The 17,280-nt window shown below is 47.5% G+C and overlaps 1 protein-coding gene and 1 pseudogene across 6 annotated transcripts in view; both read right to left on the bottom strand.

The window, feature by feature from the left end:
* Window positions 1–698: 698 nt before the first annotated feature.
* Window positions 699–7,745, bottom strand: LOC308563969 (proliferating cell nuclear antigen pseudogene; annotated as a pseudogene). Its single transcript, XR_014000637.1, has 2 exons — window positions 7,662–7,745; window positions 699–1,668 (listed from the first exon to the last, which is right to left on the bottom strand). The product of XR_014000637.1 is annotated as a proliferating cell nuclear antigen pseudogene (transcript).
* The window catches only part of SECISBP2 (SECIS binding protein 2), a 29,514-nt gene continuing 19,478 nt past the window's right edge, over window positions 7,245–17,280 (bottom strand). For 2 of the 5 annotated variants that reach the window (XM_081151638.1, XM_081151639.1), the window contains 7 exons: window positions 14,733–14,899; window positions 13,837–13,963; window positions 12,274–12,430; window positions 11,432–11,652; window positions 9,003–9,157; window positions 8,537–8,729; window positions 7,247–8,064 (listed from right to left, as the gene is read on the bottom strand). In XM_081151638.1, the coding sequence (XP_081007764.1) occupies window positions 7,961–8,064; window positions 8,537–8,729; window positions 9,003–9,157; window positions 11,432–11,652; window positions 12,274–12,430; window positions 13,837–13,963; window positions 14,733–14,899 (1,124 nt within the window). In that variant the 3' untranslated portion in view covers window positions 7,247–7,960. Of the gene's footprint in view, window positions 8,065–8,536; window positions 8,730–9,002; window positions 9,158–11,431; window positions 11,653–12,273; window positions 12,431–13,836; window positions 13,964–14,732; window positions 14,900–17,280 lie in introns of all 5 variants that reach the window. The other 3 variants (XM_081151637.1, XM_081151641.1, XM_081151640.1) reach the window with 3 other exon arrangements.

Below are 17,280 nucleotides of genomic sequence, written 5' to 3'. Positions count from 1 at the left end.
CAGAAATGACAAAATGGTGAAATATATAGAACTTGTTCTATTTTCCCCTCTTCATTTCTTGAGCTCCAGTTAGAATTATATGGCCCTGGCCAGATGGCTCAGATGGTTAGAGCATTATCCCAACACACCAAGGTTGCAGGTTCAATCCCCAGTCAGGGCACATACAAGAATCAACTAAAGATGCATAAATAAGTGGAGCAGCAAATCGATGTTTCTCTCTCACTCCCTCTCTCTAAAATCAATTAATCAATAAAAAAAGAATAATATAAAAATAAGTTTGGCAAACGAATCCCCCAAAATATCTTGTCACCTACTGCATTTGGAGCACTTTCTATGGCTATATCCAATGTATTTATATCTGGCTGCTCTAGACTGAAAAAATAAAACACATTTACACAAAAAGGTAGCATTAGCTGTGAATTCCCTGGGATACTCATGACAGCCATGGTGCACTGTCCAGTGATGTTTGAAATTCAAACAACTTTTATTTAAATTGCAAGCACAATTCTTGAAACTACATTAATAGTCAAAACCCTATGTTACAAAAATCCTAAAGAGTATTTCTAGATAAGGCAGAAGTAGTTCTAGGTTAATAAGACTGGATTTGACTTGAGATTATCCTTTAAATTGTAGAGAATGGGGGAAAAAAATAGGTTATTTACAGACAACATTATTTACATATGTACTCAGAGGTACAAATCTGGTGACAGAAGAGACTTTTAGGGCATATTGGAATCTCAGAAGCAGTTTTCAAAGAGCTTAGTTTTATTTTCTCGGATTTTAAAAATGCCTAAGATCCTTGTTTATCCTCGATCTTGGGAGCCAGATAGCACTTTAAATGTCCCATATCAGCAACTTCATACCCTACAAGGGGCACGTCTGCAGGCACATGGAGTGTTACTGTAGGAGAGAGCGGAGTAGCTTTTGTAAAGTTCAGATACCTCAGTGCAAAAGTTAGCTGAACTGGTTCATTCATCTCTATGATAACAGCTTCCTTTTCTTTATCCACATTACTTGTTTGTGACAACTTAGTATTTCCATTTCCAAGTTTCCCACCTGCAGAAAATTTCACTCTGTCTTTTGCACAGGCACTTCACCAGCGTCTCCGATATGACTGAGATCTCAGCCTTCACGTGCAGATTCACTAGAAGGTGTCTACTACACAGCTACACTCTTGTTCTGGAATTCCAAGTTGTTCAACATCTAAATCCATTAACTTCATTTCATAGTTTGAATCCTTTTCTTGATTTGGAGCTTCAAATACTAGTGCCAAGGTGTCTGCATTGTCTTCAGCCATTAGGGTAATGATGTTTTCAGTGCCAGAACATTTTAGTATTTTGGACATGCTGGTGAGGTCCACACCCACAGCCAGGCGATGGTCGCAGTGGTAGGTGTTGGAGCCCTCGGAGCGCAGGGTGAGCTGCAACAGAGAGGTGGGACGAGTCCATGCTCTGCAGGTTCACACCACATGAGCTCATGTCCCAGCAGGCCTCACTGATGACGTCCTTATACACCTCCAGCACCTTTTTCAAGATGGAGTCCTGGACCAGGCACACTTCGAACATGGTGGTGGAGTCACAACAATGCGACTGGAGGCGAAGGGAAGGAGGTGTAGCTGGCATAAGCTTCACAGGTGGAGAGCGAGCCGGGTAATCCAGCAGTGAGAGCCTGAGATCAAGGAAGATCACTGATTACATTTTTATGGCTGAGTAATATTCCATTGTATACAGTACCACATCTTTTTTATCCACTCATCTATCAATAGATACTTAGGTTGCTTCCACATCTTGGCTATTGTAAATAATGCTGAAATGAACATAGAGATGCATATATCTTTTCTAATTAGTTTTTTCTTTGAATACCCAGAAGTAGAATTGTTGGGTCATAAGGTAGTTCTATTTTTAATTTTTTGAGGACACTCCATACTGTTTTTCATAGTGGCTGCACTGTAACTGAATGAACCCAGGTTCGGCTGCCTGCCACAAAGCAAGCCAAACTTGTGAGACAGATGATGAAGAAAAGGAAAGAGGTTTGTTTCAGTGCCCACATCTCAAGAAGATGGGGGACTTTTCCCAGTCCTCAAAAACCCATCTTAAGATCTCAGCACAGGCAGAAGTTTGGATAAGGATGGAGAGGGAAAGCAGAACAAAGTGATCAGGCAGAGGGGCTATGGACATGCAGGCAGAGTCCTTGCTAGTCTGATATGGATTCTCCTGGTCAGTGTCCTTGAGTTGGCCATCTGGTTGAATTTTTATATCTGGGCGGTCAGCCTCGCCATGGCCTTGAAGGTCAGACTGCTCCTTAGGGTCACACAGAAACTGAAACTCCTGAATTGTATGTAAAGTATACTAAAAGCAAAACTTTAAACATGCAAGCTCTAGTTTTGAGAGAAAAACCAGGTTAGAGTAACAAACCGGGTTTAACATCTACTAAGATTAATATGGATAGCTTTATGTAAGTATAATATCCATTCTCCGTTACAGCACCAATTTACAATCCCACAAATCCTAAGAGGTTCCTTTTCTCAACATCCTCCCCAACACTTGCTATTTGTTGGTTTATTAATAGGCCATTCTGACAGGTGTGAGGTGATAGCTCACTGGGTTTTGATTTGCATTTCCCTGATGATTAGTGATGTTGAGCATCATTTCATGTGTCTGTTGGCCATCTATATGCTCTCTTCGGCCAAATACCTATTCAGGTCCTCTGCCCATTTTTATTTAATTTTTGTTTTTAATATATATTTTTAAATTTTTATTGTTGAGGGTATTGCAGATGTACCCCATTCCCTCCCCACTTGCCCCCCCTCCACCCACCTCTGCCCATTTATAAATCAGATTATTTTTATGATGTTGAGCTGTATGAGTTCTTTATATATTTTGGATATTAATCCTTTATCAGATATATCACTTTTCCCGTTCAATAGGCTGCCTTTTTGTTTTATTGATGGCTTCCTTTGCTGTGCAAAAGCTTTTGTTTGATGTAGTCTCATTTGTTTATGCTTGCTCTTGTCTTTTCCCTAGGAGAAATACCCCAAAAAAGTATTGTTAAGACAAATGTCAGAGTTTATTGCCTATGTTTTCTTCTAGGAGTTTCATATTTTCAGTTCTTATATTTAAGTCTCTAATTCATTCAGTTTATTTTTGTATATAGTGTAAGAAAGTGGTCTAATTTCATTTTTCACATTTATCTGTCCAGTTTCCCCAGCACTGTTTTTGAAGAGACTGTCTTTACTCCATTTTATATTCTTGCCTCCTCTGTCATAGATTGACCATGTAAGTGTGAATTTATTTCTGGGATTCTTATTCTATTCCAATAACCTATTTGTCTGTTTTTATGCCAGTATGATGCTGTTTTGATGACTGTAGCCTTTGTTTTAAAGTCTCTTTTGTCTGACATAAGTATTGGTATTCCACCTTGTTTCCATTTGCATGAACTATCTCTTCATTCTTTATTTTCAGTTTGTATGTCTTTCTATCTGGAGTAGGTCCCTTCTAGGCAGCATGTGTATTGGTTTTTGTCTTGTTTTTTATCCATCCAGCCACTCCATGTCTTTTGATTGGAGTATCTAATCCATTTAAAGTAATTATTGATAGGTATGTAGTTATTGCCATTTCATAACTGTTTTCTGATTTTTTGTATTTCTTCTGTTCCTTTTATATTCTCTTGCTCTTTTCTCTTGTATGTTGATGACTTTCTATAGTGCTATGTTTGGATTCCTTTCTTTTTATCTCTTGTCTCTTAGAGATTTTTGGTTTGTGGTTACCATGTACTGCATATATACCAAACTATATTTATAGCACTCTAAGTTGATTTTCTCTTAAGATTGAACACATTCTGAAATGTTTTTACTCACCAACCCACACTATGTTTTTGTCACGTTTTTAAACCTCTTTTGTATGTATACCTTAATATATTGTAAATACACATGATCTTCCTATGTTTGTCTTTAACCTTTGTACTACTGCATTTACCGTTTGCCTTTGTTGGTGAAAATTTTTTCTTTCCTATATTTTCTTATTCATATTTTTAATCTTTACTTTTCTACTTAAAGTCCCTTTAACATGTCTTGTAATACTAGTTTAGTGGTGATAAACTCATTTCTTGCCTGGGAAACTCTTGACCCCTTGTTTGATTCTAAATCATAGCCTTACTGGGTAGAGCAATCTTGGTCATAAGTTTTCCCTTTCATCACTTTGAATATTTCATGCCATTCCCTTCTGGCCTTCAATTTCCCTATTGGAAAATCAGCTGATAGTCTAATGGGAGCCCCCGTGAACGGAACTAGCTGCTTTTCTCTCTCGCTGCTTTTAAGATACCGTAACTTTTGGCATTTTAATCATGATGTATCTTACTGTGGGCCTCTTTGCCTTTATCTTGTTTGGGACTCTCTGCACTTCCTGCACTTGTATGTTTTCTTCAGCAAGTGAAGTAAGTTTTCAGTGATTATTTCTTCAAAAATGTTTTCAGTCCCTTTCCCTTTTCTCCTTCTGGAACCCCTATTATGTAAGGTGATAGTCCTGATGTCCCAGAGTTCCCTTAAACTAGCCTCATTAAAAAAAAATTTTCTTTTGCTGTCCAATTGGGTGTTTTCTGCTACCTTGTCTTCCAGACCACTGATTCCATCCTCTGCCTCATAAAGTATATCTTTTTTTAACCCTCACCCAATGGTATTTTTTCCCATTGCTTTACAGAGAGTGGGAGAGAAACATTGATGTGAGAGAGACACATTAATTGGTTGCCTCCTGCATGCACCCTGACTGGGGCCAGGGATTGAGCCTGCAACCGTGGTGGTACGTGCCCTTGGCTGGAATTGAACCCAGGGCCCTTCAGTCCATGGACTGACACTCTAGCCACTGAGCAAAACCAGCTAGGGCTACATCTCTCAGTCTTGACAGAGTGGCCTTATGTAGGTGTCCTGTAAGGCTCAATGGCAGACTCCCTGGTCACCTGAGCTGGATGCTCCAGGGGTGTCCCCTGTGTAGGTTTTGTTGGGTCTCCTGTTGTAGATGAACCTTGACTGCTGCTAGCATATCACTGGGTGTGGTTGGCCCTCAGGCTGACTGGCTGTGAGGCTGGCTATGACTACAGTAGACCAACTGTTATGCAGGGGCTGTCCCCATGGAGTAGGAGTCATTTTACTGGGGCTTCTGATGCCAGCCAAGGCAGCCTTTCAGGTGTGTCAGTTGTGGAACTGGTTGAATAGGGCTCTGGTATAGTCTGGAGCCTCTTGGGAGCAAAGTTGGCCACTGCTTATGTCAGACTTGGGGTTGCTTGGTGTAAGCAACAGAGTGATCTGTGTTTGACTTCCACTTGATTTGCGCTTGGAGGTGCTTGAGAGTGGCTACGCTGAGAACCAACCAGGTGCCACTTGTACCGGGCTTGGGACTCTGATGGGCACTGTGATGTGAGATGAAGTCTGCCGCCACTTGAGCCAGCTTTTGGCTGCTTAGTTGGAGATACGTTCCTGGCTAAGATTGGCCACCACTTATGCCAGGCTTGGGGCCAACTGCTGGGAGTTACAGTGCAAGCTGAGTCAACACTTGTGCTGGGCTTGGGGCCACTTGTCAGGAGCTACAGTGCACGTTGAGGCTGGCCACTGTGTGTATAGGATTTGTGGAACTTTGAGAGAGTCTAGTACAAGTCTAGGTAGAGCAGCTGCCACTTGTGTGGGATTTGTTGACATTTGAGAAAATCTGCAGCACAAGGCTAGAGCACTCCGTAAGGTTTGCAGATTTTGGGGCAAGTCCACAGCATAAGCTGGGGTGAGCTTTTGTGGAGTAGCCACTGGAAGAGGTTTGGTCCAGGCAAGCAGGTTGGGTAGAACAAGGTCTCAGGGAATCACCAGTGAGGGGTGAATAGTGTTAGCCAGGCTAGTGGACAGCACAGATTCGGTGTCTGCCTGCACCAGGCCAGCTGGGTGGGAAAGCTCAACAAAGAAACAATGGTACCTGCCAATATTTCTATCCTCGGAGAGAGGTGCCCAATCCCTATCTCCCAACCACTGCCCTTGAAGTATGTCTCTTTAGTTCCTCTTGTGTCCCTGGCACTTCTCAAGATGCTGCCCTGCGCCGGCGCTTAGAGGGAGTGAGTTGTGAGCAAGTGTATCTGTGCATGGGCACTTTAAGAGCAGCACCTCATGCATTAGCAGCTTTTTTTGGGGACAGAATCCCTGCTGGTTTTCACAGCCAGAAATTATGGGGACTTCTCTTCCTGGCTCTAGTGCTCTGGGCTGGGGGTGGGACCCCTTGCTCCTCAGGGATACCTCTGCAGTAGATACATCCCTCCTATTTCCTAATCACCTCCCCAATCCATATCTCCACACCTATGGCCTGTCTTGACGGGGCTTCTTCTTTGTAGCCTCAGTTACAAGGATAGACTTCAGGTGGCTGTCAGTGATGATAGTTCATCATTTAGTTGTAATTTTGATCACGGAGGAGGCAATCTCAGAGTTTAACTACATGCCATCTTGACCAGAGATCTGTTTAATGAATTTCTGATTTATCAGTTTTAGAATTCTAGGCTGCTTACTGCAGCTGAAAGGCTATTTCATTTTCTCCCAAATTAATTTTGGAAACTCTATTATCAAATAATCTCCTGTTTTCAAGCCTAGTACAGTTGACTTGCTACCTGTTGACATGGGGAGGGCAGGAAAGACCTTCCTGATGCTGCTCTTCCTGGCAGCTCAGAGAGAGAAACTTGTGAACAGGACTCAGGGCTTGGGAGGTAGTAGCTGGTTAACAAGGTGCTATGTCCCCATTTAAACAGCTCGGGGTGTGTTTGGAGAGGCAGGTGCTTTATACACAGAACCTCTGGTCAAACTGTCAGCTCTGTCCACACAGTGTACCATTTCTGACTCGTTACTCCACTTCTGTTTGCGCATCACAGGCCACTTACCTCTGAGATACAGTACTTGGCAAGACTGAATTCAACTAACGGTATTTCAAAGCCAACAGCAAACTTTGTCTGCCTGACAAGCACAGACCAGTGAAACTCCAATCCTACCATCTCCTCTGTGACAAGCATGCAAGCAGGGGACTGAGGCAGGGTTTGGTGACGGCAGGTCTCTGAGGGTCTGGGACCTCAGCAGCGGCTACTTCCAGCCCCAGGAGGTATGGACATAACACCTCTCCCTGCTCAGTCCCTACGTTCTTGAAATTCAAAGGCTGAAAGGCACAGGTCAAGACAAAGGAAGACCTAGTAAGGAAGAGACCAAGGATAAACTAAATGACCAGATAATCAGTCTCCAGGGACATTAAATAATCAGTTTATTCAAAATAAATAATCTTTCTTACAAGAAAATAGAGTAAACATTTTCCCTCTTGGCCTATGAGACATAAACCATATTCAGAATATATTGACTTACAAAAGGATTTGTAAGTTTGAAATTTAGGAATTTTAATATACATTGTTTTCCCAAAGGGTAAAGACTAAAATAATTCATGTCAAAGGTCACAGGTTAGAAAACCAGTTTTTCTTAAGGCTCACTTTAGCAAATCCTGTGGGTCTCCCCTTTCAGCAGGTCTTCCTGCTGAAAGGCCATGTCCCAAGAAAGCCATCCCTCCCCTCCTGCTCTGAGGCTGGGTCCCCAGGACTGGGCCGAGTTACCACGATGCAGAGGACAGCACCCATATTGCTCCTGTGTTCACAGACTGACTAACCTGGTCAGCTTTCTGCAATGGAAGGACGGTTCCAGCAGCAGGGGCCTTGAGGATGTTTTCCAGTGTCTTCCAGATTCACAGTGTGCTCAGAGGCTTCTAGAAAGGTCTCTATCAGCAAGCCCCAATACCCACCATGGGATCTGCAGCTCTGGATGCCACAGGGCTGCTTCCTGTGCCCCTCCATGCTGCCAACAAATGCATTACAAATGCATCGGGTTGAAGAACTAAGAAGGGTGGGCCACGAAGTAGTTCCAACCGCCCCTCTTTACCCCAAATACACAAACACAGAAGAAGCCTCCTTATAAATTCAAGCGCATCATCTGAGAGGTTGAAGCCTCCAGTGATCCTTCCAGCTCCACGGCACACTGACTGTAGGCTTCCAGGTGTTTTCTCCAGATTTCAACTGGAACGAGAGAGCAGCACAGCTGCTGAACAGGCAGGGGAAGACAGGACAGGATCTACTGGGAAGTGCACACTGCTCAGCACACAGTCCCCTGGACAGGCTGTCACAGGCTCAACCCCACCATCTCCAGTGCACCAACCCCCCTACCCCAACCCGTTTGTGAGCAGCACCAATGACACCTCGGGCGCTCGCTGACCTTGACAACCTTCTGCCAAGGACACAGCTGTCCTGGCAGCCACCCTCTGTCCGGGGTCCATCTGACCAGGGGTCTGTTTGAGACACTCACTGACAAGTCCTTGCAAATCCCCGGGTCTGAGAACACCTCCCAGACAATGGCCAGGACTAGCCGGGCCTTCCCCAGCCAGTGCTGCCACAGTGGCTGCACTGCTGCCCCAGGCACTCGGACTTTTTAATCCAAGTCCTTGAAGATCAAGGACACCCTGCCCAGACTCAGACCCTCTCCAGCACTCACTGTAGTGTGGCTCTTCTGTCTTGGGAGAAGCCGGGGGGCCATCTTCTGCAGAGCAGCTGGGGCCCAGCGCAGGTTGGCCAGCAGGGGTCCAGGGCCCAGGCTCTACCGCCGGTTCCTGATGCACATTCTCTAGCATGGTCTTGTACGCCTCCCGCGCCGCCACTGTCAGCTCAACCATCCTGTGGAACTGGTCCTTGGACAGAGTGAGGGCACAGGTGATGCCCCCTGACTACAGAAGAGACGGGTCTCCTGCAAACCACAATGCTGCCCTCCAAGAGAAGGGTGCCACCAGCCTAGGGTGCCACCCCAAGAGAAGAATGGGGGGCCTGGGGTACCTGTGTGGCAGCAGCAAACCCAGAGCTAAATGCTGAAACACACTTCCTTCGTACTATGAAGGAAACAAAGGTCACTGAGGCCTCCCTCCCAGGAGCAGCGCTGACAGGTTGGAGCCTGCTCCCCGCTTTACCTGGGCCCCGTCGTAGCTGAAGATGCCGACCACACTGACAGGCACGGCCTTGTTCAGGCTGCGCCCCAGAGCTTTGCGGTTGAGAGCGAACACGAAGGGGATGTTCTGTTCACAGGCGTAATCTATGATGGTGTGCAGGGTGTCATCCAACCCACCTGTCCGAGGACATGGGAGAGGACAGGAGGTACGTCACATGGGGCATGTGGAGACACAGGTTGTGAGGACTTTTGGCTATAGACAGCAACACTGCCCAGCTCCCTTCTTGACCTGTCAGTACAGCCACATGGAAGAAATCACCCTCCAAGGACTACTACTTTGTGCATGAAATGTGTGTACACTGAGCCAAGAGCTGCGTCACCCCTAACAAAGTCTAGCGAACATTAAACACTCACCAACGCCGGCCACTGCTTTAACTGCCTCCCACGTGGAGCTCCCAAAGCCTCACAAAAACACCAAAGAGGGAGGCTATGCCCTGCTCACAGATGGGAATCGAAACAGAGAGGTCACTAGGCACCTATCCTGCATCACCAGCCCTTCTGCCATGACCACATTTGGGCTCACCACCCTCCACTTCTGCCTGCCTCCCGGGAACGCACCGGCTAAAGCTGGTGCACAGGGAGAGCGGTGAGAGGCAGCATGAGCTTCAGGAGGGCGAAGAGCTGTGTCTGCAGGGATATGCCTGACAAGCCAGAAATCCAGCAGCACCGAACAATTACCACAAACAGGAAAGAGCATTACACACAGTGTCTGTGCAGAAACGACACAGAAACCACTGGTCTGCACGCCGCTGGAGCCGGCTGAGCTGCATGACGGAGAAAGAACTACAGTGGTAACAGCAGCCAAACATCGCAACGGGCAAGAGTCCATTTATCAGGAAACAGAGCGACTTCCACATGCTATTGAAACACTGTGGAGCCCTAGCTGGTTTGGCTCAGTGGCCAGAGCGTTGGCCCATGGACTGAAGGGTCCCGGGTTCAGTTCTGGCCAAGGGCACATACCATGGTTGCAGGCTTGATCCCCGGCCCAGGTCAGGGCGCATGCAGGAGGCAACCGATCGATGTCTCTCCTCACCCCTCCCCCACTCTCTGGAAAGCAATGAGGAAATATCCTCGGGTGAGGGTTAAAATAAAAACACTATAGAAAATTTAAACAAATAAAAGACATCCTGCTCTCGGACAAGATGATCCAAATTTATAACATGTCGATTTTACATTAGCCTAAAACTTTGAAACACTGTGACTTACTACAAATGGCATTTTTAAAAAAATAAAAAATATGAAACAAATACACGAGTGAAAATAGCATTTCAAAAAAGGAAACTACAGGCTAGCATCATCAGCATTAAAAACATGCTGTAAAGCTGTAAGAACATAAATAAGGGGACACAGAGGGATAAGAGAGGGTCCAGAAATGAGCCGAGTATGTGGAGCTTGAACACATGGGGAAGAGCATTTCAAAGCCGGGGAGAAGGGACAACTGGTCAGCCTTTGGAAAGGTCCATCTAGACTGAGATACATGCTACAGAGACACACATGAAAACATGGAGAACAGGAAGAACAATTAAAAACTGTCATCACCTTGGAGGCAAAGGTCGAGGACTGACATAAAATCTAGGTGTGATAAAAACGTAGGAATAAAAGCTACCTATATACACACCCACTCCCTGCATGGTCAAAGAAAGGTGAAAACAGGCCACTGACAAACCAGAAAACACTGACCAGTCTTAATTGAAGGGCTCACTTTATTATTATACAAAAAAAGTAATGTTGATACAAAAAAGACCAACATCCAAAAGATAAATCAGCAAAGAATGTGAACCAATAGTTCACAGAAAATACCAAGCTCTGAACCAAGTGAGAAGATGCTCAACTTCCCACCCACGTCAGAGCGCAGGGAGAAGCACCGGGCCTGTGGGGGCCATGGGGTCCCTGGAGGTGTAAGAATTACACATGCACATGCCCTCCCATTCTCCACGTGGGACCTACAGAGACGTTCACACAACAAACCAGCACGCCCTACACGTGGGACAGCACGGCCTTCAGGAGCAGCAGCCTGTGTGAACCAGTGTGATGGAAGGGTGCTAAGACTGAAGCTACAGAACAAGGCGCATGGGGTTCACACACCCTCGGACTAGTGACAACACATACAAACCTGGGAGCGGTGACCCTAGCTCCAGAGCAAACCAACGCCGCCCAGCGTACTACATGGTGGAGACGTGTCCTCTCTTGCCACCAGAGGCCTGCGGGGCTGGCCAAGACCACGCCATGAAGACATAAGCCTGGCTGCCTCGGAGTAAGGAACGAGGTGGGCAAATAAACCCCGGAAACAAATTACTCAATTAAAAGAAAAGGAAACCAATCACTCTGCCCATGCTCAGCCACTGACTGGGGCGTCGTGGGCCAGGCGCTGGGGATGCCGAGGCACCCTACCTTTAGACTGGATCTTCTCACAGTTGGGAGAGATGATGACGCACTTAAGCTTCCGGAGCTTCAGGTGCTTCAGTACCTCCCTCAGCCCCAGCACAAGCCGGCGTTTGGTCTTGGCCTTGACAGGATCCTTCTGGTACATACGGTCTTGGAAACGGACCAGCTCTTTCAGCAGATCCGTGACACAGGCATCAACCTCTTTACTGAGCACCTGGCTGCAGTAACTGAAAAACATCAGATGCCACCAGCTTCCTACCAGCTGCGACATGCAGCGCTGCCCATCACACCCCAGGAGGATGTGGGTGGCACAGCCCCTCAGAAGTCACACTGATATGCAATACTCATCAGAAGTGGAGCTCCTGCCTGACTGGATTTAACGAAAGCGAAGGATCGAATCATCCGCCACCAAGGGACAGAACCTCTGCACTCCACCATAGCTTCTGCCAAGTGTCCCTGTATCTGGCCATTCCCTGTGCGCCTCTACTGAAAACATCTGCAGTCTGCTCTGAAGAAAACTGGGGTGGGGGGGCAGAGCTCCTTAAGAAATTATGCAGAGAAACCAAACCAAAGGGAGTCTAAATGTCATCTACTGTCGCTCATTAGCCATTCCCAGCTGAAAACCTGGGCACCTCTGCATCACGTTGGCGGGACGAGAGCCCTTGTAGCAGCATATGCAGCAGCCCTGACGTAGGGTATGACTCGGTTCCTGGCCACCTCTACCAGAAGAATAAAAACACTCGGCCCAGCTCTTGGCTTTCTAGTTTGAGAGCATGTCAGGGTGGGAGAACTCCATGCCCAAGGCCAGAACAAGCACAGCCCACCCCATCCCCCACGGGGTCACTCACTCCCTGAATCTCCTGCTGTGGATCTTGGGGCAGCTGGCACCTTCAGGGGCCAGGGAGCAGGTCGCCGCCTCCTTATGGATCTCAGCTCCTGGCTGTTCTTCTGACTCGCTGTCTCCCGCAGGGATGGAGCACACTGACGCTGAGGCTCCCCCTGGAGCTTCACAGAAAAACAAGTCATGGCTCAGCATCTGTGGGGCTGGGGCAGGGGATGCCCACACGACTCGCAGGGCAGTGTCACCAGGGCAGCCAGAGGCAACCACACCTGCCGCAAGCCAACAGGGCTGCTGAGCACCAGCTGGCAGCAGAGCCATGGGACTGGCTTGGGAAAGACAAAAGAACCCGGCAACTTTCTGTTCTGCCTGGAGGTGCCTTCCTGATCCCAATTTAGTTATTTTTATTGTGGCCAAGTATTTATATAACTTACCAGTTTTAACCATTTTTAAGTGCGTAGTTCAGTGGCCAAATTTATATTTTAATTTTGAAATTTAACCTGAAGTTCCTATTAGGTAGTTTTAAAAGGTTTTTAGATCTGAATTTTTTGCACTTATATGCTTGAGAGTATTCCTTTATTAAATAATCCTTAAATCAGAGCTGAACTCAAGTATCTAGACAGAGGGCCTTGAGGGGTGCTTAAACATGGGAGACGGGATTCCACAACTGCTACGGTCCCCAAATGTCCCTTCTAGACATTTCCAGAGTGCATGTGAGGTTCCAGCTCACCAGGGAGGAACACACCAGCCAGGATGGCAGACACAACCAATGCACCATCCTGCCAGTGGCCTCTCCCCACTGTGGACAGAACTGGTAACACCTGGAAGCCTGTGGGGCAGAGCCTCCAAGGTTGGAGGGCAGTGGACCCGAGCCTGCCATCTGCCTGGGGAAATGCCAGCAGGAAGGGGTGCTCGTGCCCTCTGCACACACTCACCACACTGCCACAGTGACAGTCAGAACTGCCCCTGAGCCACAGACACTCTGCTGGCCAGAGGGACCCCAAGGTAAGATTCCCTGCGAAGGAAGGCAAGTGCTCATCAGTGGGCTGTAGCTGAGGCCAGGCCTCAGGCCGGGATGTGGGAGCATGAGGCGGCTTTGTCCCTGGAGCTGGTGCTGTGCCCGTGTGTGAAGTTCTCAAGCTGTCTGCTTACGGTGCACCCTTTTCTGAGCTTATTGTTCAGTAAAAAGCTTACTAAACACATCCATTCCTTTCATGGCACCGTGTCTCGCACACTCATGGGAAAAGAGCTTTGCAGTTAGTGGGGCTAATTCTCAAAGCCACTTCAGATCGTGAGGACCATCCAATGCCACACAGATCAAACTCGGGCCTCAATCGCTGTCCCTCACAGACTCCCAGAACTAGGGGCACCACAAGCCCACTGTCCATGGGGGTCAGCCTCTTCCTGTCAAGTAGGGAATCTGAGAACTTCTGCATCTCGGGGTCCAGCACTGATGTGCTTTCACCACAAAGGGGCAGAGGTGGGCAGAACCTGGGGGGTTGCTGCACATGGTTGCCCCAACTGAAGACTTCCTTAAGATGCCACCAACAGAACTGGGTACGTAAGGGCTCACCCTGCTCCAGAGTCAGGCGGTCAGCACCACTCCCTACATCCTGCACATCGTCACTGGCAAAAGCTGGGCTCGTGGCGTTTTCTTGGAGACGCTGCTGCTTTCTCTCCTCCCGTTCTTTCAAAATAATCTTTAAAATTGAATAAATGATTAGAGCACCTAAATACATGTGCTTACAAAGAAGCTCTTCTGCAAAATAAACCACCGAGGTTGGCTGACCACAGTGTGTGCACCGTGCCCTACACTGCACCCGACCACCCCCCGCTGGGGGCTGGCCCAGAGCGGCACGTCCCTCCCTACACAGGCGCCTGAGCAGGACAAGGCTGACTACACAGCACAGGCTGCTGAGAGCTAAACGAAGAAACCTGTGCAACAGCCCTGAGTGCCGGCCAGGAGGTGCCAATATTCCCCGATCTGCACAGCAGAGGCCCCTCGAGGGGGTGAGGGCACCAAGTGAATAAGGAGAGCACAGCTCCCACTTCTCATTTTCTGCAAAGTCCATGTCACTGCAAAGCATTTTTAAAACGGCTTCCCAGCGCCCGGCCAGAGTGGCTCAGTCGGCTGAGCATCGTCCTACTCACCAAAAGGTTACGGGTTCGACCCCTGGTCGGGGCACATATGGCAACAGATCGTTGTTTCTCTCTCACATCGATGTCTCTCTCCCCGCCCCCTTCCCCTCTCTCACCCTGAGCATGTCCTCAGGTGAAAATTAAAAACAAAAAACCCTGGCTTCCCTTTTTAGCAGGTGAGGCCACCCCACCTGGCATGCCTGACATCACTCTCATCTCTCAGAACCACAGATACATCCTCTGGCTGGAGCATGGAAGCCTGAAGCCTCAGAGCTGAGCTGGGAACACCGCGGGCTCTCCAGTGCTGCTTTCAAACACAGCACCACGTACCTTCTTCAAGGAGGTCGGCTTCTTGGCCTTGGGGACCTCCCTCTGCTTCCCCTTCTTTATCAGGGGGGCACTGGAGTCCAAGGGGTTGTGCGGGGTCTTTGCCTGGCTGAAGCGGTGGCCCTTCGTCCCCGACGTGGCCTCTTTGGAGAGAACAGGAACTGCCCCAACTGCAACACAGGGAGGACGCCTGCCTCAGGAGGGGTCCCCACGACACCCCGCCCGGCCCCACAGCCTTACTCGTCCTCATCAAACTCCCCTGGACAGTCCTCTAATTGGCAGTGACTGTCAGTGAAACTTGGTATCTTTTGGTAGGGATCCAAAAACTTCCTGGTTAGTTTATGAAGAACCCTCTTCCTGCCCCGATATCAAGCCTCCTACTCTCAGGCGAGTCTATGGATATGTGGCCCCATTTTCTGAGAACATTTCTGGTGGTTTGTCCTTATGGCGGCTCTACTTCCTACACTGCATTCCTCCTCCCAGGAAACAGTTCACCTGAGTATGCTGACCCCCTACTTTTTAATTAGAAAAATTTCCAACATACACCAAAGAAAAGAGAACAGTGTAACAACAAAACCATGTTCCCACTGCCCAGCCTCCACAACATCCAGATTTTCCCAAGTGTATTTACCCACACTCCTTAAGTGCGGCATTTAAGTTATTAGTACTTCCTTAGTTGGGTGTATCTATTAAATCTCAGCTGTCTAATTCCCTGCACGTGTCCGCTACGCCCTTTCTAGCCTTGCTGTGGCACAGCTGCTGGTTATCTATGGAAACTCACTCCCACCATTATGTCTGAAACGTTATGTATAACTGGCTTAGTTCCTGTCATCAGCTCTTCTTGAAAAGCAGGCCCATACCAACCCTGCTCACATCTGCTTGTTCTCTCCAACCCCAATGCCACCTGAGTTCAGGACCTCAGCTGGGCTCCTGCCACACCCACTGCAGGCCCTCCTGTCTGCACCCCCTGCCATGCAACTCTCCATAGTGTTAACAGTGGGCCTGGGGAAGTAGGGCTCCTTCCCAGCAGAAACCCCAATAAAGACTGGCCTAACCCCTCTCCTCCCTCCTGCCCACCCTGGTGCTTCCCCATGTGGCCCTGCATGCTGCGTCTCGTCTCCAGGATCTGCAAGTAGAAGCAGCTTTTCTTTTTCTTGATCTTCTCCTATGTATCCTCCTATGGTCACACCTGACTGACCATATTGTCAAAAAACACACAAGCCCAAAGCTAAGTGCCAAGAAAAAGTGACTTGCCCATAGGAGCAGGGATACAGTGTAGGCGGTAGAGCAGAACCAGAGAATGCAATGGAGTACTGAGTAGTGATCAGTCACGTCCTGACTGGAGGGACTGTTACCTACTGCACATGAGGTGATTTGGGAAAACAGGTCTATGTGTGAAAAATACAAGAGAATCAACTAGAAATGTTACTAGACTCTTACAAGGGCCTTACAAGACAGTCAGGAGATAGGCATACGGAAACCAAGAGCTGAGTTCGGCAAAGGTGGTGTCACCTGAAAGTGGTGAAGAGAGACTTACGCAAAAGGGCCAGCAATATGCACAAACTACCAGAAACACCCTCAGTGAGAAATGAGATCACACATCTACAGACTGAGAACAGGGGACTTCATTACAGGGACAGGAAGATGGTTCAACTTCCACCAATGCACAGTAACAGCCCTGCAGCCCCTTACCAAACAGTAGTTGAGAAAAGCAATTTGAGGAGACACAAAGAGGGCAGTGGTCCCAAGCTTTGGTATACAGCAGTTCTCTGTTAGAAGCAATTTTGCTTTCTGTAGTTTCAGTTACCTGTCGTCAACTGAGGTCCAAAAATATTAAATAGGAAATTCCAGAAACAATTCATGTTTTAAATTGCATGCCCTTCTGAGCAGCGTGATGAAATCTCTTGCGGTCCTGCTCCTTCCTGCCTGGGCCGTGAATCATCCCTCGGCCCAGTTATATCCACACTGTATATACTACCTGCCGGCTAGTCACTTAGTAATTGTTACCCGCCCATTAGTCGCTTGGTAATTGTCTCAGATAATTATGGCAGTATTGCCGTGTTTGCGTTCAAGCAACCCTTATTTTACTTAATGGCCCCAAAGCACCAGAGTAGTTTAAACTGTATCATTGGTATGCATGATATAGGAAAAACAGAGTATACAGAGGGCTCAGTCTGTGGTGTCAGGCCTCCACTGGGGGGAGAGGGTCTTGGAATGTATCCCCCACAGAGAAAGGGGAACTACTATATAAGAATTACTCAGACAAGCAATGCATGGAACTGTGAATCCTGATATGAATAAAATTACCAAAATTGTTGAGATAATGAAGGGAACTCAAACAGACTGGATACAAGACACTAACAAGAAACAATCATTAATATCAGATGGGAGGATGGTAGGGTGGGTCAGTTAAAAATGCAATCACTATTGAAGATGCTAATGGGGTACATACTTAAGGTAAAATGAAATCATGCCTATGAGCTACTTTAAAATACTTCAGGATAAAGGCTCCTTAACCACTTCCTTGGCTACATTTTTCTTTTTAAAATAA

Source organism: Miniopterus schreibersii, assembly GCF_964146895.1.
Source record: "Miniopterus schreibersii genome assembly, chromosome: 11".
NCBI lineage: Eukaryota > Metazoa > Chordata > Mammalia > Chiroptera > Miniopteridae > Miniopterus > Miniopterus schreibersii.
This window is presented reverse-complemented; position numbering and strand designations above follow the sequence as displayed.